Source organism: Thunnus albacares, chromosome 20, assembly GCF_914725855.1.
Source record: "Thunnus albacares chromosome 20, fThuAlb1.1, whole genome shotgun sequence".
In the NCBI taxonomy this organism is placed as follows: Eukaryota; Metazoa; Chordata; class Actinopteri; order Scombriformes; family Scombridae; genus Thunnus; species Thunnus albacares.
This window is the reverse complement of record NC_058125.1, coordinates 9,098,550-9,119,072: the sequence shown is the minus strand read 5'-3', so window position 1 is coordinate 9,119,072 and position 20,523 is coordinate 9,098,550. Positions and strand designations below refer to the sequence as shown.

The 20,523-nt window shown below is 41.2% G+C and overlaps 1 protein-coding gene across 3 annotated transcripts in view; it reads left to right on the top strand.

Moving 5' to 3' along the window:
- grid2ipb (glutamate receptor, ionotropic, delta 2 (Grid2) interacting protein, b) overlaps nucleotides 1-20,305 on the top strand; it is a 50,654-nt gene extending 30,349 nt beyond the window's left edge. For 2 of the 3 annotated variants that reach the window (XM_044337803.1, XM_044337802.1), the window contains 20 exons: nucleotides 1,701-1,770; nucleotides 3,508-3,660; nucleotides 3,788-3,943; nucleotides 4,767-4,918; nucleotides 5,175-5,309; nucleotides 8,196-8,281; nucleotides 8,463-8,613; nucleotides 9,128-9,429; nucleotides 10,049-10,093; nucleotides 10,764-11,519; nucleotides 12,227-12,379; nucleotides 12,851-12,938; nucleotides 13,495-13,572; nucleotides 16,154-16,350; nucleotides 16,432-16,587; nucleotides 16,673-16,759; nucleotides 16,847-16,976; nucleotides 17,402-17,520; nucleotides 18,022-18,186; nucleotides 18,478-20,305. In XM_044337803.1, the coding sequence (XP_044193738.1) occupies nucleotides 1,701-1,770; nucleotides 3,508-3,660; nucleotides 3,788-3,943; nucleotides 4,767-4,918; nucleotides 5,175-5,309; nucleotides 8,196-8,281; nucleotides 8,463-8,613; nucleotides 9,128-9,429; nucleotides 10,049-10,093; nucleotides 10,764-11,519; nucleotides 12,227-12,379; nucleotides 12,851-12,938; nucleotides 13,495-13,572; nucleotides 16,154-16,350; nucleotides 16,432-16,587; nucleotides 16,673-16,759; nucleotides 16,847-16,976; nucleotides 17,402-17,520; nucleotides 18,022-18,186; nucleotides 18,478-18,549 (3,251 nt within the window). In that variant the 3' untranslated portion in view covers nucleotides 18,550-20,305. The remainder of the gene's footprint in view (nucleotides 1-1,700; nucleotides 1,771-3,507; nucleotides 3,661-3,787; nucleotides 3,944-4,766; nucleotides 4,919-5,174; nucleotides 5,310-8,195; nucleotides 8,282-8,462; nucleotides 8,614-9,127; nucleotides 9,430-10,048; nucleotides 10,094-10,763; nucleotides 11,520-12,226; nucleotides 12,380-12,850; nucleotides 12,939-13,494; nucleotides 13,573-16,153; nucleotides 16,351-16,431; nucleotides 16,588-16,672; nucleotides 16,760-16,846; nucleotides 16,977-17,401; nucleotides 17,521-18,021; nucleotides 18,187-18,477) is intronic. The other variant, XM_044337804.1, reaches the window with a different exon arrangement.
- The last annotated feature ends 218 nt before the right edge of the window (nucleotides 20,306-20,523 follow it).

The following is a 20,523-nucleotide window of genomic DNA, read 5'->3' as shown; positions in this document are numbered from 1 at the left end:
TACCTTTTTATTTTTGATGTTTCCTACTGAGGACTATATATAATACATGCTCTGTAATGCTGCTACAAACTTAAACTCATATTACAACCAAGATATGACCTAAAAATAATTAATCAAGGGAATAGTTGGACATTTTCGGAAATACCTTAAAAATTGAATACCACTTAAAATCAGTACCACTCTCATGTGTGTCCGTTAAACATGAAGCTACAGCCAGGAGATGATTATCTTAGCTTAGCTAAGCATAAAGACTGGAAATCGGGAATGATACATACAGGATTATTTCTTAACATAACCCCACATTAAACCACAGTGTTGTTTTTAACCTTTGGTTTTGGTACATATTAAAGAAACAAGATATAAGGTGTTAATCAGTGAGCCTTTGAGATGCTGGTAGGCAGATTTTGTTACCCTCAAAGAGAGCCAGGGTAGCTAGCTTTAACCAGTTTGTCATAAGACTGGACAATAAAGACACATTTAGTAACCTTAAAGGAAAAGCTTAACATTTTGAGATTGCCAGGAGCTGATTAGCTTATCTTAATGTTAAGTTAAGACTGTATCAGACTCAAATGTCAAACTATTCCTTTAAGGTTACTAAATTTGTCCTCATTTTCCAGTCTTACAACAGACCATTTAGCCATTTAGCACCTTCTGTAGATTAAAATGTCTTCTCCTTATAGATGTAAATCAAAACATGTTTATTTGCTCCCTCAGGTCAGCAATGCAGATTTTTCTTTTTTTTTTTTTTGGTTTACCTGCATTTCCTATTTCCACTGCTTTGGATAAAATATACTCAGCTGCCCTTTAATTAGAAAGATCAAACTTACTTTTGAATATTAATGGGGGTATTTGGCTATTTAGAACTTTTTAAAATTACTCTAATTTTTAAATATCCTGCATTAAAAGCTCACCTAATTAACTGTAATGGCTTACCGCAACAAAAGCAACGGACAAGAGAGGCTGTGAAGTTAATTTTGAGGGACAGGTTCGCCAGGTTCCTCAGTGAGGAGGGAGGTGTGTGTGTGTGTGTGTGTGTGTGTGTGTGTGTGTGTGTGTGTGTGTGTGTGTATGTGTGTGTGTATTTGATGATGACAGCACCGTGCCCGCCCACTATCATCTCCCACCATTGTGTGCTGAAGCGGCCAGAGCGGGCTGACTCAGTGGGCCTTATGGAGGTTGATCTGGAGATAGTGGGGGCGGATAGCATGTCTCTCATCGTGATCTGAACAGAGATCTTTACTGATAACTACTGTAGGAAACCACAAACTCTGTGATATTAAGTCTGTGAATGTGCTGGGACCTGCACCTGCTGCATTATCACATGAATAGTTTGTTGTATTCAGACTTTGTATAAAAAAAAAAAAAATTAAAAAAAGGTGACATGTCATCCAATGTGTGAGAAATACAGCAGCTGAGCTGACGGATGAGGAGGCGACGGTGGATGGTTGCAGCCCAATCAGAACAGATTCTACTGGGGATTGTTTTGACAGCACTGTTTCCTTATGTAATAAGATTTAGCATGGAGATCATCTCGTTTGTTGATGGGCTTTATTGGATGTCATACACAGATTGACAGCATCACATTAGTCACCATCTTTCCTTGGTATGCCCGTCTGTTCCGTGCACCTTGCTAGCCGGTGAGATTGTGCCAGGATCCCTTTTCAATCTCTGATTTTCTGCCATCTTTGTCTCCCTCTCAGATAGTCCTGCTGAGGAATGTGGACTGAAACCAGGCGACCGTATCCTGTTCCTCAATGGACTAGACATGAGGTCTGTTTTTAGTGGATAACATCATTATTATTATTAGCAGTAGTAGTAGTAGTATTTGGTCTTCGCCTACTGTCCAAGTTCTTGAACTTAGGCTGTAAATTTAGAGATATCAGGGCTTGTTTCTCTATAGAAGAAGCCATCTGGTGACGTTTATTCTCATTATGAGAAACAGCTTCCACAGTACCAGATAATCCACCACAGAGCACATGAAGCTGTTATTTGTTTTTTGTCATAGAACTGTGTCATCATTATTTCACCATTTTTTAGATTAAAAAAAAAAAAATCTGCTTCCTCTTCAGGAGAAAATGGAAGTGTCAGCCAGGAATAAACCCTCAAAAATATGTCACTATACAAAATGTATTATCACATTTAATATCTCTCCTTATTTGGGAGCCAGAATGGAAGGGAAACTTTATAGTAGAAACAAGTACAATTTACAAAAACCTAATTTCATTATAAAGCTAATTTGGGGCAAAACACATGGACAGATGTGCTGTAAATAGGCTGAGCAGTTTGGCATTTGGGGGGAAATGCATCAAATTATTTGCTTTCTTGCCTAGAGTTAACTGAGAAGATCGATACCACTCTTGGTATCGATCTTCTCAACTAACTCTCAGCAAGACACACGTGAGCATAAGTTGTGGGAGTCGTCATAGTTGTTTTGTGGACTTAACAACTTCTTGACCTTCTACCTTCTACTGGATTTCAGAGAGCAAGTGTGGGAGTGGAGATAAGAAATTCAGCGCTGATGAAATTGAATTGTACCTATATGCGCTCAGCAAATACAGTATATCAACCAATATATCAGCCAATATATTCAATGCTGTGAGAAGAAACGGTGTTAGTCATCCTGCCCCCCTCGATAGCCATGTGAAGGGATGGCTCACAGCGCTGTTCCCATGGCTGCCTGATGTACTGATTTGATGGGCGCTGTATAATTTTGCTGCGCTCCCTGATTACACGGTGCTGCAGCAGTAGGAGGTGATCGGGAAAACAGTGGGAGTTGTTCAGCAGAGAGAGAGAGAGAGAAAGAAAATACAAGTACAAGATATGTGTAGGCATTCAGTGTTTACATAGAAAGCATAAGTTAATCAGTTTGTTGAAATCATACAGTACATGGCTTTGACTTGTCAGTACAGTCCATCTTATGTAAAATAAAGAATGGTCTAACTTTCTGTACCATGAATATAACAATTAACAATGAATTGAGTCTTACAAGGACTCTGACAAGGACTTATATCTCTTGTCACTGCGTTGCCGTGCAGACTCATAGCCAAGAATCAACACATTTCACAGTCTGACTTTCTGCTTTCACGGATTAATGTTTATTCCTCTGGCAAATTTACATAATCACAAAATAAATGTGAGCAGTAGGAAAGCAGACAAAACATATTTCTGCATGTTTATATATTTTTTTATTGCTTTTTTAATCTGTGCTTTTTTTTAAATTCTTTTTTGACTAAAAATTCTGTAGTTATAACAAGGAAAAAAAGAATTACTGTTTGGTTTTACTGGTTACAACCGGTAGACTTATGCTACATGTTCACAGACCAAAAATGGTTAGGAACTCAATGTTACATGATTCAATTTGTTAGAAGTCTTGCAGTAGATAACATAATGCTTATTTGACTTCAATCCATCTGCATTATAATCTATAGTTAAAGTCAATCAACTCTTTCTCGCTCCATCATTTCATTGCATTCCTCTCGGGTTCACTCTCTTGTTTTCTCTCTGTAGGAACTGTTCGCATGAGAAGGTGGTGTCCATGCTGCAGGGCAGTGGGGCGATGCCCACTCTGGTTGTAGAGGAAGGTCCATCTGACTACTCTTCTGACCAAACAGACCCAGAGGAATCTCCCAGCCTGGCTCCCACCACGTTACCGCGATCCAAGTGAGTAGACAAGAAACCTGACATTTTGAGTTGACATTATCAGTAGTTCATGGTCTGCTGAGACTAAGAAACTAATATCAGAACGGCCTTTCTATTATGATAATGTTCCATTGTGCCCACTGTGCAGGTCTCCAGCCCTCAGTTCTCTCCAGTGGGTGGCTGAGATTCTTCCACCAAGCATCAAAGTCCACGGGCGGACATTCAGCCAGCAGCTGGACCACCTGCTGACCATCCAGGAGAGGTACACCGTCTGCAAGGCCCTGGAGACCTTCTTCCAGCACAGGTCAGTGGGATGGAGGGAACAAGAGGGTCAATAAACAAACATACATTTTGGGAATATTAGAAATTCTGATGGAACTTCCCAAAATCCAAGAACAAAGCCTTCCCAATGCTTCTGGCACCAAACAGTCACAGCATGATTCATAACATTTTTAATAATCATTATAATCATCTTCATCATCTTTCAAATACTCTGACAGGAAACATCACTGCACTTTTGGGGGTTGGCCGCTACCAAGAGAGTTTTCAGCATCTGTCAAACCATCTTTGCAGTAACAAAGATATTATCTAGCTAGCTTACAGTGACAAGTAGTGAAAGAAAATCAGCCGTTGCCTGGGAAACTGTTTTTTTTTACTGTACACTATATATGAGGCAGTGCAGGCAAAATGCAGGCAGGAGACAGAGGTGGAGTAAGGAATGAGCAATGTGAAAACAAATAACATACCTAAGCAGGAAGTTTGTAAATCCCATTAGGCACTGATAGTATTTAAGAGATGGATGGGGAATCAGTATTGTGTGCGCTTTTTTTTTTCTGATGTAAACATGTGATGCAGCAGGATTAAAACAAAAATACCAATTAAATTCTACTGTAAATGCATACAGGAAAACACTTGAAGGCATAAACTGCTGTCCTCCCACTTTTTGATAATCTGTTTTCATCCTCTACCACATTCTCAGCTATATTTCTCATTATAGATGCAGAGAATATACATCTAAGCTAAATCCTCACGTTGAATGACAATCAGTTACCCAGAGCTGCACACGGGTTGGTTATATAAAGATAACGTGTTTGTGTTTACTGGGGTTTTGTGTGTTTGTTTTGCAGGAATGTGGACACCCTGATTGTAGATGTGTTTCCAGTGTTAGACACCCCGGCCAAGCAACTGATCTGGCAGTTCATCTACCAGCTTCTGACCTACGACGAACAGGAACGCTGCCAGGGCAAGCTGTCACGTTTCCTGGGTATCAAGAGCAATGGTGAGCCAAAACACACAATGTGGGGATTATCTGCATTTTGGAGGGAAACTCTGAATACAAACATGAGCAAGCAATTATTTAGACGCTTGACTGATTTGAAAAAACAACGTGACTTTACCCAAAGCATGATCTTACTGTTTGGTGTAGATATTCTGTTTGTCATATAGAGTCCATGTATACCATCAAGAGTTTCAAGCCTGACTTCTTCTCTATTTACACCATCATTCCTGTGTATTTTTCTGTGTGTGTTTTGCAGCTGTGTTGGAGCCTGACGCAGGTCCAGAGCACCACCGGCGGAGCAGCTCTATGCGCGTGACGGGGACGTCATACCGCAGCAGCATCCGAGAGAGGAGCTCTGATGACTGCATCATCGGGACTCACCTGGGAATGGGTATGTTGCTCATAAAAACAACAACATGGGCTGACAAAACACTTCAAACTCAAGGTCCACTTACTAGCTTTTTCCAGGGTTTTCATCTGTATCACATGGTCATTAGCGGATGAAGTTTGTGCAGTAGTCACAAAGATGGATCTGATGAGCACTTTTAGGATTTCTCATCTGTGTTAAAGGGCTTAAAGTGGCAATCTCGAAGATCTCTGTTTCGTTCTCTTTGGCGGCACCATATGGCGATAAGTGGTAATTGCAGGTGTTTTGTTCTTTTGCGCGGATAACTTTAATAAATTACTCTTACTGGGTTTTTGTTCATGAAGCTTTTATTGCTCTTACAGTAACATAACAAGTGTAGCTGTTGTCAACTTGAGTACTTCACCTGGTTCACTGTCTCTCCTCTGCTGCGCTGTGTGCAGCACACACACACACATGCGCGACCATAAATGACCTAATTTATGTGCACTTGTTTCATTTAAGCTCAGTGTGAGACTCTCTACTGCGTTTTGCTGTCTCCTCTGCTCTGAGGAGCACTGAGGGGCAGGGCTCAGCCCTCTGTGTGTGTGCTGCACACACAGCGCAGCACAGGAGAGACAGTTACTGTACGTGCAATAAAAGCTTCGCGAGTAAAAAGCCAATAAGAGTAAACTTTTCAAAAAAAAAATAAGCCACTTCACACACAAGTGAAGGAAGAGTGAGTATGTTGCATTAGCTCTGCTGATTTGAATGCATGGCGGGAAAGTCACCATCGACATAATTCACAATAATCATACTCTTTGACAATACTGCAAATGTAAGGACTTTCACCAGGGGACCATAGGCTCAATAACCATTGTGTTACCTCATTCGGTGATAGATAGTGACGTAACAGACATTTATTAAAATGAAAATCTGCGGCGATCTTCGAGATTGCCACTTTATAGTTAAGCATGAAAGTTCATTCTTGACCTTGGAAATAGAAGTTTGACAATCTCAACTCAAGGTCCACTTACTAGCTTTATGAGGAGCTTTCATGGTCTTCGTAGACACTGTGTGATACAGAGCTTTCAACCACATGTAAGGGATCAGGGTGATTCAAGATTCAAGTCCTGCATCACCCTGTCTGGGTTCTTTTCACATAATGACCCGCTCGCTGTACATTATCCCGCTTATTACATGGCTATTTACTTAAGAAATCCATAATCTGACCCAAAATATTGATTTAAAAATGATGTTATTGATTTAAAAATGATTTTATTGCTTCCATTAAAAAAAAAAGTCTGTTAGCTTCTACAGTTTGCGTGCATAGCAACGTGAATATCTATGAAAGCTCTGTAGCCTTCTGAAGATTATGACGTTTCTGTCATTCATCTGTTTCCTTCTTGCCGGGGCTTTGCAGTTGACACACTTGGAAACACAACTGTTACTAATGTTACAACTGGTAACGATATTACTATTATCAGTACCGCTTATCACTTAAGTTAGTGTGTAGTGATGCGCAACTAAGAGAGGCGCTCATCAGATCTGCTGCCATTGCCTGGATTGGAGGACAGGATCTTGCTAAACTTTTCTCTTTCTTTAATGGTTGGAGCCCAGTAGCTTTTCAGGCTGCCATCACATCTGTGCCCAGTCACAGACATTATCTCTAACATTTTTCTGCCACAAGGTGTCGTGAATCAGTTGTATTTGGTAATTTTACCGGACTTCTTTCTGCAGATTGACATAATTGGATATGGTCATCCTGAGACTATGAACAGAACTGCGTCCTTAGCAACGGTCTATTATTCATAGTAGCAGTCTGCTATTCAGAAATAACAGACCGTAGAATGCCGTAATTGACCAATGAGAATCGAGTATTCAACAAGCCATGTAATTATGCTAAATATTGTTGAGTGTGTCTTGACTTTTGACTTGACACTCAACTCCAAACAGTTTTAGACTTTGATCCCACTCTTCAACCAATCACAGAAATGCACCCACTAACAAACATTAAGTATGTTTCAGGTGGATTCTGTATTGTAGCTAGTGACCTTATTTACACTGTCTCCAAGTATCAAACGAGTGGTATGAATTGTCACTGGTCACTTACGATCAGAGGAGGAATTTAGTTGTGTAGAAAGAGCAGCTTGAATAAAACTTTGTTTACCCCACAGTCTGCCACTCTGAGAAATTCATTTAAATCTCACTATGTAAATGCCTGCCTTTTACTCAACAACTACAAAATAAGCATGTATTGTTGTTTGGAAAATTGGTATTTCTTGTGCAGCTTTGTTTTGAAAGCCACTGTATGTTTATTGAAGCCACCTCTTCAATATTAATTCAATATTATTGCATCATTGTTTAAGTTGGAGTTCCCGGACATACGAGGAAAATCTGGGTAAAGACAATAAATGAGTCCTCCTTCAGCAGTCACTATACTAACAATGTTACCTTGAGCACCTTGAACTGCTCAGAGCTTCATATGAAGCCGTGTTATGTAATAAGTGCATTGGTCAGCTCCCAGGTGGGAATGAGTGTAATTGTTAAAACGTGCAGAAGGCTGTTGCTGAAAAAGATGTGTGTATCCTCTATGGATACTCGAGGGTGAAATAAGAGAAAAAAAATGTCATCACCAGTTCATACATTAACTCCATACGCAGCTGCCTTTGCTTTCAATAAGATCCCAAAGCTATCAGTTCAAAAGCACATATTTATTTCCAGCTAAGGCTTTTTCAGGCTTCAGATATTTCATTCATGGGTTCCCCTGTTTTCCATTGCCATTGCTAACTCCTGTTCCTGGAGCCAAGCTTGTGCCTTTTGCTCCTCCACGCTGTTCTGCTTTGCTTCATCCTCTCTCCCTCTTAGCTGGAGGTGGATGGAAGGAGGAGGCTTATGTCCTTGTGTCACTGTTCATGCTTTATTGTGCTTTAGGAATTCATGTCGATGAATCTGGCAGCCCGGAGGAGAGGCAGTCAGGAGATGGAACCTCCTTCCCGGAGTCCCCTGACCTCAATCATGTAGGTATAACTGCAGCTTTTCAGCGCCCTAGCAACTCAACAACTGGCATTATGAGTGCTAGTTATGTTATCTGTGCTCTCTGGTCTCACATTATTTGAAGGTCTATAAAGCAGCAGGCCTTCAAAGTAAGTGTACCACAGAGACTATGTGTTAACCAGCTGATCATGCCTCCATTCATAGATGACAGGTGTGTACACGGAGCTGGAGAACGTGTACGCAGGGAAGAGTGTGTCTCCGCTGCACGGTGACTCCTCAGCGGAGCCCGAGGGCCCGGGACAGACTGAGGCCTACGGGCGCTCTCTCTCCCCCCTCACACTCCCCCCTCTCACAGGTACTCTGGGGCTGACACACATACCCAAACACTCAATTGCATGCACACACACACACACAATCCACACATGCTTTCAGACACATGCTTTCATCAATGGTTCAGAGCCATTTGCCATCTGGACCCAATGTCTTTTCAGAAGGAATTATTGAAGTCAGATATAGTATTTAGCAAAAACTGCATAATTTGGGCCTGGATGGCACATGACTGATGACATGCTCATGTGGATGTTTACACGAGTTAAACAAGAATCTGGTGTGAGCATGGCTTAAGAACCACTGATTTTTGAATGTGTTTGAGTTATAACTCATTCAAATTCTACAATCTATATGTGCATATAAGCATGCAATTTATCTTTTTGTTGCCATGGGAACCTCTCAAACCAAATGATCCTTCAGGTGACAAGAATGTCACACAATTTCTTGAAAAAACTAAGTAGCATAAACATCTGCAGTGTGATTTTCACTGAATTAATACCAACAGCAGACATCTTCAGTTACTTTTTTTTTTTTTAAAGGTACCCGTAAATCCGGCCTGTCCCTGACCTGGAAGGAGCCTCTCCCCACTCCCGTGTACGAAATCCACCACCAGAGCAGCGTGGACTCCAACCCTTACGTCAGCCTGGAGAGCCCCCCGGCCTCGCCTCAGCACTCGGACGGAGGTCTCAACACGCTGACCCACCGCAAGAAGCTGTTCACCTTCTCCCGCCCACCACGCAGCCGCGACACAGACAAGTTCCTGGATGCCCTGAGCGAGCAGCTGGGCCACCCGGTCACTCTGGTGGATGACTTTGTGCCCGGGGAGAACGACTATGAGGAGGTGAGGAAGACCCGCCTCCAAATAACAGCATCATCAGCTGTAGTTTTACATACACATACAGTACATGCTTTGTTTGTATATGTGTGTTAATATGCTTTTTTCAAAATTTGAGCTTAGGATGTTAGTATTATAGAATATAAATGATTATTATTATTTATCGTTTTTAGATACCAGTATGTTATTTCAGTTTAAATCTGACACCTTAGTATAATTACTGTAAACAGATGACATTTCATGGCACTCTTATTACTTTCAGTCCCACAAAGTCTGAATTTTTGGGCTTAAGAACAGAACAGCACCCTTTCTCTGTGCATACTGCATATTTTCCATGCAATCTGATACAATTGCACACAGTGTGAGTAGCGACTGTAGAGGCCAGTAGAGACCACAGGTATTTGTGGTAATTATACTAATGTCTCATAGTTACTGTGGTACTGCATTTTTGGTGCTAAAATGTTACATATAGTGTCATTAATAGATAATCTTACTGTCTGTGCATTTGCTTATTATCAAATAATAAGCAAATTCACATTTGGAAGTAATGACGTTGTAGTGTTGCATGTTGACATTAGAGTAGCTCTAATGTGTGCTACAATGAACACTTGTGTTACATGAACAGATATATCAAGGTGGTTGTCATGGTTTCAGAAGAAGAGGTGTGCCTGTAAGTAAAACATGATTAAACTACTCGGTCATACAGTAGAGTCTAATTATGCCTGCCTGCTCCTGACTAGAAATCTAAGGTTATAATAAGGTGCTTGCTGAAGTTAATTCATCAAACAAACATGATAACAGTGTTGTCGGGGTGGTTTTGTGTTCGTCTTCAGAAATTGGGAGAATAGCACTCAGTGTGACAGCTTTTAAAAGGCTATTTACCTTTTTAGATTTGTTTCCAGTGTTTAACAGCAAACTTATCACATTATGTACATTTCTTGTGTTCCATACATAGATAGGGTAGGTACTAATCATATTTAAGTGCATGTGTTTTAAAATCACATAGTTTAGAAGGTTTTTATTTTCTTTTATTCTATTTTGTTGCTTTTTATGGCATTTTTGTCCCATAAGTAGGTAAAAACACTTTTACAATTAACATAAGCTTTACTATGAAAGCATTTAGTTGACAGCTTTTTTTAATGAGGTGCAGCAGAGTAAGTTTCTGTTTCTAGATATCCAACAGTGCACGTAACAAATACTCAGAGCCTAAATGAGCCTAAAAATAACTAGAATCACAGCAGATTTACAGCATATTGATAAGCAAGAGTGTAAAACTAAGAAGAGTTAGTATCCTCTTTTAAATTTCAGAAGGTCTGATTGTGTAGCTCTCTTCCCTCCAGATGAGTTTCCAGGATGAACAGGACCTGGGGTTCATGCCTCGACAGCTCAGCAGCGCCAGCAGTGAGGATCACAGTAGCAGCGACGAGGCTTCCTCTCCCACCTACTCCTCAGGCTCTGAACACATCCCACCACCGCCCACCCAGAGCCCCCCACCTCCCCCGCCCTTCCAGTCCATGATACCGCCTCCTCTCCAGTTCACCGACCCCCTGCCGCCCATCCGCTTCTCCCCAGAGCACATCCCCCGCAGCCGGATGCCCTTCCAGCCCCACCACCCCATCATCCCTCCTCCCCCACCCCCTCCCAGGACCCTCCTGTCCAGCCGCTCTCCTCTACACAAGGTGGTCCACACCACAGAGGAAGCGGAGAAGACTCACCAGCGCTTCCAGGCCACTTCCACCCGGCTCTCGCACGGCCACACCACCCTGGCCTGCACTACTCTGCGCTCGTCCCAGCCGTCCCGCCCCAGCTACCTCCCACGGCAGCTCAGCCAGCCCCAGCCTATCCGCCAGCCGTCCCCCCAGCCCTCCCCTCAGGTGCTGAGGCCGAGCCACCTCGTCCTCCAAAGGCACCACCAGCTCCACCACCAACACAGCTACCAGGGCCCGCTACCGCCGTCCCTCGAGGATCACAGCCCGTCCCAGACCCAAGGCCCCACGGCCTCCTCACTGCTCTCCCAGCCTCCGGCCTCTCACTCCTCCCTCCCCACCCACACTAAGACCTATGAAACCCTGCGACCGGAGCACAAGTCACCGCAGGTAACATCTGCATTTTTGGGACTGTAGCTAATCTGTTCATCTAAAAAATGTGATAAGGACAGTTTCACTGTTAGATTTATTCATCTGGAATGAAACATTAAATTGTATTATCTCTCAGAAAATGTATAGAAGATGACAACACAGAGAGGTATAGTGCAGCAGTAGTAGGCAATGAATGCCTAGCAACAGATAGAAAAAAAAAGAAGTGGCATCATGCAGGCTACCACTCCGACTAAAGTTCTTGAGCTGTCTTTGGAAAATAGAAGACCTTCTTAAGATTTGACAGAATAGACAACTTTTTAGCAATTCACCCACTCTTCGCTTCTGTCACAGATTTCACACAGACGTCAGAAAGGCACAATAAAAATAACTCTCAAATATCTGCCTATTTTTAAAAAGAAATGAGCTAGAAGGTACATCTCAAGCAGACAGTTTCAGCTCAAACATCAGCACACAGTCTTCAGAGTGATCACATCTACAGTTGAGCTGTCTTAGGTCCAAGTCTAACTGGACATTCACTGTGTTTGCTGCAAGTGATGGAGAATATACTGTATGAACAACTCATATTTACCTAAAATTTGTCATGTGGCATCCCTTGAGGTTTTGGAAAGCAGAGGGGGACAAGACAACTGCTTGTTGTACACGTTACATACAAGAACAATATTCTATTCCCCTATTGAGAATATCTTGTTTGATCGTCCTTCAAGGCACCCCCGCCTCCACCTCCACCCCTGCCCCCACCCTGTGACCCGCCTCCGCTGCCCAAGCCAGGCCACCACGCTTCGGACACCAACCACATGAGCGTGAAGAGGCTGCGCTGGGAGCAGGTGGAGAACTCTGAGGGCACCATATGGGGTCAGGTGAGTGGTGAGCTCTTATTCTCAAATGCAGTAAATAAAATAAACAATAAATGACACTTGAGAATCATTTTGATACGAATCACATTTGTGGTTTATTGAACCGTGGTAACTGAACTAAAAGTAAAACCTCTTGGTGTGAAATTGTAACCTCACCTGTGAGTCTTCCCACCTTGCCTGTGAGTTTTCTCACTCCACCTACTTGCCATACTTGGAAAAACCTACTCATCTGCTCTGTTGTGTCTCTGATGAGTCATCGGAGCAAAAATCTTTTTTTTTTTGTAAATAGAATACATGCTGCTTATATTTACCAAAATGTCCTACTCTACAACCCTTTCAGACATGGATAAAGTCTGATATTTGCACTTGTGTAGAACACTGTCTTTAAAACATATTTTTAGACATCTACTTATAGGTTACAAAACCTTGACTGTGCCTTTGGAGAGTACAGAGCGTGTCCTTGTCTATGTTTAGCTCGGCGAGGATTCAGACTACGACAAGCTCACTGACATGGTGAAATACTTGGATCTCGATCTGCACTTTGGTACTCAACGCAGATCCAGTAAGTTATGCACATCTGATCACTATTTAATCTACTGCATCATCATCACTAGCACGTCATATGTTTGTGTACATCATGCTCAGTATGACATAGTATTTGTTTATGAATCCTACTTCATGCTGTTTGTATGAATCATAACTATAAAATAATACATTGCATGTGAGTATGTGTGTATATATATCTATTGACATCACCTGTTTTGTTTGTACCTTCACAGTTATGATGTTCTCCATAATCTGCTTTGGAGCTGCTCCAATCACCTGCTCATCAAATCCATTCTCCATAAGGCACCATACTCCACTTCCCCCTCCTTTTCTTTCCTGTCTTGACAGAGTTCAGTAATAACACAGCTCTGCCAGAGAAAAACACACCTTACCGTTATCTACTGAAGATATTCTAGACAGAGCATTTTGGCCTCGAGAGAATAAAATGGCAGAGCTGTGTTATTATCCCATCAACCTGCCACATGTAGGCTCTGTGTATGTGTGTTATTGATCCCTGGTGCCTGGAGAACACATCCTTACACTGTTGTTAAAATTATCAGTCTCTCCTCCAGAGCCAGCCTTCCTGCCAGAGAACTTTAAAAAGAAAGACGTGGTGGAGATTCTGTCGCATAAGAAAGCCTACAACGCATGTGAGTATGACAAGAACGTGGCTGTAAGTCACACACATGTGAAAAGGCCAAGGCTCAAGCCTGTGAGACTACAGCGAAATAACAACTAAAACAGTGTTTTTGCTGTTGGTTTTGGCTTAAGTCCCAGTTTCAATTGGCAAAAACTGCCTTCTGTCTTTACATATGAGGTGCAAAACTGACTGCAAATTCAATGGTCACAACTTCACATGCATTCACTTAACTTTTAATGATTTCTGGCTCTTTTCACACAGTTTTCTTTTCTTTTCAACAGTTGACAACAGTCACATTGAAAACATGTTTAGTGAAACATTTAACATGCGTTTTCAGTTGTTTCTTCTGTGTCAGCTCATTTACTGTGTGAGAATGTACAGGTAGAGGTACAGAACATTTGACTGTGTAATCAGTCTGAAGTCACATGTAAAGAAGGGACACAGCAGATTGGTTATCTGGTGTTTGCTTAAAAAGCAAAGAGTAGGAAGGAGTAGGAAAAGCAGCTGTGATGTAGGGGTGTGTGAATGAAAGGTTGGAAAATGTATTTGTTTATTTATTACAGTAGCTGTGATGTGGATGAAAGTCTATGACATGTAAATGACAGGTAAAATATGGAGCAGTAAACAGACTAAAATATGTGGATAATTTTATTTTTAGTTGTTTTTAGTTTTGTTTATCACTGCCAAAGAACTGCAGGTTTGCACTGTTTTGAAAAGAGTGAGGGTTTTTTTCTGCAGTATATTTCTTTAATGTGATTTTATGTATGAAGAATTTTCAAGAATGCAACACCTTTAGGAGCATTTGCTGTTTTGCAAAAAGAAACACAGTTTTGGTGTTTGTGTCACCTAAAAACCAGGCTTTTGTTTCTAATACTGCATCTAAACAATGGAGAAAAACTGTAAAATGCACAAACCTGGCAGTTAGAGATAGAGATAGAGAAAGGGAGGGGGATGAGGGAGCGGCAGATGCAACAGCTCAGACTGCAGCAGGTGGAGGTGGAGAAGGAGTTGATATAGCTGATGTTTCACTAGAATACTGAGATAAATGTATTTGCAGCCTGTAGCGCTATTTTTATGCCTGCTTTTCATATGCAGAGAATTTACCCCGCAAAACACCACCACAACTTGCACAACATTATCCTCCCTCACATGCAGATAAAATAAGGAGAGACGCACCTAATACATAAAATTACGGCTGTTGTTAGCACGATACTAAACATCCGAACATTTACTAATTGTAAGATTGCCTGGGTAAGTGACATTGTAACTAATATGTCATGTAGTGTAAATTGCAGTTTGAGTAAATGAACAAATTGATGTAAATATTTTGATTACTTTATTTTTGGTTTTGTTTATTGCCCTTACATGCATATGCAATGAGAACAGAAAGAGTAAACTGGTGTGCCTTTGCCTTGTATGAATGTCAAACTATACAAACTATAGAAAACTAGTCAAACTATAGACCACAGTATCTATATTTACAATACAGTAATACAGCAGTCATTCTTACTCTACATCATTTCAAATACTGACTTATTTATAACAAGCTCTAGCATTGTGTAGAGAAAGAGGTACAAAGTGACACTTTGTCTCCAACTAGCTGTTTATTATGATGACGTTTAACAACAGGATATTAGCTCAACCACAACCAACTTCATGGTAACAAGCTCCAGAAAATACTAAAAGAAATAACTGATAACTGCTGGTTTGCACATTACAATCAAATTAGCAAAGTTATCGATATCATCGGGTGCTACACAAATTACAAAAAATTACACAAAAATATCATAACAAAAGTAGTAATTGTGAGCTCATTGTGACATACATAGTACAAAAAATACACTTGACTAACAAAAACAAAGCAAAGTATTTTAAAGGAGCTTATTACAGTTCACTCTACACACAACACACCAGTCCCAGTGGGAAATTACTGTAATAAACAATATTAACAGAGAGAAATGACTAAATCGCATAATGTTAACAATATGATGACATCAGTAAATTAATTTGCAGTGATGATGGCCAGTAAAGGCAAGTAGAATCATAAACTCTGCAAAACTATTAGATAATCTCTTAGGAGTTCTGAGAATTAGTTACTGTTTACAGCATTATATGATAATGACCATTTTATTTTGAAATGCAACAGTGATTCAAATTGAGTAATAAACAGAAAATTTTGTGATGCTCTGATAAACTTGGTTACAATTCAAAGTCTTTTCTTTTATTAGATCTGAACTTGCTTCTTCACTGGTATGTAAATTATACCTTATTATACTGTGGATGATGGGTTCAATTCCCTGTTAAGAAGGATTTGTTCTGCAGTTATCACATCCAAAATGCTGTTTTTTTTCCCCCAAATTTTCAGTGAGTTTCATTACCAGGTTTATACTGTGATTTCAGATTTCAGAGTAAATTTGACATCAGAGAAACACAGTGAAAAATATGAAAAATACACTGGAAAATTACACATCATCGCAGGGGAGTGAAAGGTTCTTTCTGCAGTTGGGAACACGGTGATCCTAGTATGAAGTTAATGTTACTCATAATGTTTCACCCACTACCATGTAGTTTCCTCCTCCTCCTCTCTGCAGCCATCCTCATCGCCCATCTGAAGCTCTCCCCCAACGAGCTGCGACAGGTCTTGATGAACATGACCACTGACCGTCTGGAGCCGGCGCACATCAAGCAGCTGCTGCTCTATGCCCCCGACGACGACGAGGTCAAACAGTACGAGCTGTTTGAGCAAGACCCGGCCAAACTGAGCGAGCCAGACCAGTTCATTTTCCAGGTACAGAAAGAAAATTCAGAGAGGCCAAAGTTGTAAAAATCAAGATGGAATGGTGTAATTTAAGTGTTTTGTGTGTTTCAGATGCTGATGGTGCCTGAGTATAAGACCCGTCTGCGGAGCCTCCACTTCAAGACAACTCTGCAAGAGAGGACGGAGGAGATGAAAGTCGCGTACGACTACATCTACAAGGCTTCAGTGGAGCTGAAGACCAGCAAGAAACTGGCCAAAATCCTTGAGGTGAAAATCCACTGGAGGTGAAATTAATATAACGGCATCATTCTATATGGATTCAGTGGTTAATAAGATATTTTTTTGCCCACAGTTTGTTCTTGCAATGGGGAATTACTTGAACAACGGCCAGCCCAAGAGCCACAGGACAACCAGTTTTAAGATTAACTTCCTGACTGAGGTACAGCATGTGCGCCTGTGCTTTAACCATGTTCTTGGTTTTTAGTCTCTGGAGGATTGTGTCTCATTCTCTCCTTCTTTCTTGCAGCTAAGCACAACCAAAACAGTAGACGGGAAATCCACCTTTCTCCACATTCTGGCCAAGTCTCTGTGCCAACATTTCCCTGAGCTGCTCAACTTTTCCAGAGACCTTACAACAGTTCCTCTGGCAGCCAAGGGTACGATGATGTTACAGCAGAAGCGCTTTAACTCTGCTTTCCTTCCGCAGTAACATTTTGTATCAGAATGTGGTCGTTCCATCCTGTCAAATGCTAATTTCTGTATACTGTAGTACACAGTGTGCCGATGTCACAGCTGGGCTCGCATACTTGACTAAAAGCATCAAATTTAATGCAGATTTATGCCTTTTTTGTTCAAATTGCTGTTTTAAGGTACAGTATGTTTTTCTGTTAACCCAAGATAATAGCTTGCATATTTTAATTTGACATTTTCAAGTTGTTCTGCAGACTGCAGGTTGTTAAAATATCTTGTGCTCTCACTTGTGGACAGACATCAACACATTTCCTTGTTGCTATTTTACAATCATTAGACCATTCATTACTGTTCTGGCAACTCTTCACCTCACTCCTTCTGATTTGTCCAGTGAACCAAAGGGCCATCACAGCAGAGCTGAGTGACCTTCACTCAACCATCCAGGACATCAGGACGGCCTGTCTGAAGATCCCGCCCACCTCTGAGGACCACTTTGCCTCTGTCATGAGCGTACGTTAACAGCTGATACACTTCAAACATAAAGAAATTTGTGGGTTTTTGAAAGCCACTACAGATATTTTAGAAGCCGCTAATTGATAATATTTTGCTCGATTCGTATCTTTTGGACATTTTATGCCAAAAAATGAACTTTGACTACAGACTTATGCATTATATGATTGTTTTTAGCACCAATATCCTGACTTTTAGTCCTTAGTATGGGTCCAGCTCCAAAAACATCCTACATTTCCCATAATCCATTTTGATAGCATCTTCTGTTAAATCCTCCATACATGCCCACATCTTTCCACACCTACAGTTTGTCATGCAGGCTTGTACATTTGTAGTCTCCAAGCCCAAGCTGACATAACCCTGATGACATCACTGTGACATCATCAGGGCTACTGAAAGCTCTTCCAGAGCCACAGAAGACAGAGTGACAAGTAAACTGTCTTTGACTTGTAAAATCAGTGGAGTGCCCCTTTTAAATGTTTGACCTACTGCACCTTACAGAGCTTTCTGGAGAACAGCCACCCTGCGATCCAGTCTCTTGAGTCTCTGCAGACCCGAGCAATGGAGGAGTTCTCCAAGGTGGCCTCCTACTTCGGAGAGGACAGCAAGTCCTCCAACACAGAGTCCTTTTTCGGCATATTTGCGGAGTTCATGTCCAAGTTTGAGGTGAGCTAATACCGTACTGTACTGTTTGAATGTATAGAGAGAACCAGCCAGGCTAAGTTTGACTTGCTCCTGAAAGTGTGCAGCTCATATTTTGACATACACAGCAGGTGTTGGACAGATTCAGACCTGCAAAAATAAGTACGTATGCTCTCACACAGAGTGCAGACAGCATGCAGCTAGAAAGTTATTCTGTGGAATAACCAATTGTGATCTAAATCTGGAAATATGTGCACTATTATCCAGTCAAAATGAGTATAAATCAGATCAGATTATGGGTTTGTGTTTTTGCAGAGAGCTCTCAATGAGACGCAGACCCCAGAAAACCCCAGAAGCCCCAGACTGTCTTCCCCTCTGGCCTGGTAGAAGAAAGAAATGCGAGCGGATGTCGGGCCAAACCGACAGGCCGGTCGGCTCCATTTTCAGTCTGCTCTCCAAAACCAAAGTGCCAAGATCACACACAGAGACACTCGAAACCAACGGGAAGAGAGACCACTTCATCTATAGCAAATAGAAAGAGACAAAAATGAAAATCTGTAGATAATTACAACAGTTAACGAGTGCCCCGTGTGCAGCAGTGCTGTTATTTCAGGTGCTGGGTAGAGCAGGAACATTCAGGTCTCGAAAGGTCAACAGGAACTCAACACACACTGAAGAGTTAAACCAGTTTTTTCCATTGTGTACATCTCTTTTTAACACAAGATAGAAAGATAGATACATATGAGAAACCATCCATGTACATTTAATCACTTCATTGCATCTCGATGCTGCATTAAAATGAGATGTTAGCAATGAAAACAACTGGTGTGGATATTTACAGATAAGTTGCTATGTTTATTATATGACTATATAAAGTTTATATTTTCTATCAGATCATATTTGAAAAATTGTAAAGATTAAGCGTAGATGTAGACTGACGACAGTTATCTGGTAGTTTAGTTTTACTCACTGCCTCCCATGTATTATGGGAATTTAAAACAGTTCGACATTTTGGGAAAATGATTCTATGCTTCCTGAGAGTTGGATGACAGTTAGCTTAACTTAGCTTAGCATAAAGACTGGAAACGGGGGGAAACAGCTAGCCTGGCTCTGTCCAAGGACAGCCGGACTAAAGCTCACTAACATGTTTTATCTTGTTTAATAATTAATCGGTACAAAAATGTGCAAGAAAATTGATTACTAGCCTACTAGCGTATGCAGGACTCTTTCTTGGCCGGGAGCAGTGATTTCCCAAAGTCTTTGCTGGTTGCCCGATAACCTCATGGTGACGGCAAGACTCCAGGATGAAACAAGATCATGTTAATTAGTGAGCTTTAGCGATGCTGGGAGGTGGACTTTTTTACCTTTTGACAAAGCAAGGCTAGCTGTTTCCCTGTGTTTCCAGTCTTTATGCTAAGCTCAGCTAACTGCAACTGTAAGTTAAGCTGTAGCTTCATATTTACAGCACAGATGTGAGAGTGGTGTCAATCTTTTTATCTAACTCTGCAAGAAAGCAAATATATTTCCCAGAATGTCTGTTCCTTAATATTACTTCCTTTACACAGGGAGCTAAAGTCATTCACACTTTCAGCACATTTCAGATTTACATCTCTAAATTATCAATGAAAAAGTTGCATTAGCCACCTAGCTGCCAGTATACAAGAGGGTGGTCATGTTTAACTTTTGCTTCAGCTCCCTGTAACTGTGTGATCAAGGATGAAGACATTGTTATATATTTGCTCGAGTGGTTAACACTTGAGATTGCCCACTTTTGTTAGAAGCAGTGTCACAAAGTCCAGCCATCACATCCCAACTGGACTCAATCCTGATCTTAAACTACCACTGAAATCTGTCCAATCACGCCAGTTTGCAGCAGATATACCAGGAATTATAGGAGCCGCAGCTGTCAGCCATTCAGCATGTTTGTTCTTCCTACGAGGACTCTCATTTATTTGCAAACCATCATTCAGAACACTTGAACAATATTGCACCTTTCACAGTGAGGTGACACCGACTACATCAGCACACCATTATATGAGATGCATTATGAAATCTGACTCATAAATCATCTGTTTCATGACGTGTGTGGGTGGAATAGTAAATCTTTTCAACAGTTAGTGTCTTTTTTTTTTTTTTGTCAGTACAGAAAGATAAATGCCAGCTTTTACGTGAAGGTTGAGCTGAGTGCTTTGGGCAGAGAGGACAGCTAATAGCTGTGCTCTTTGTTGAGTATTTCAGCCTTGTTTAAAGAAGTGGGAGGCTGCTGGATGAATGAGCTGTTAAACATGTGGAGGAAAGAAAACATCCTACTGTAAATGGTCATTTCCCGCTTCTCTGATCTACAGCGTATCTGTAGTTTTG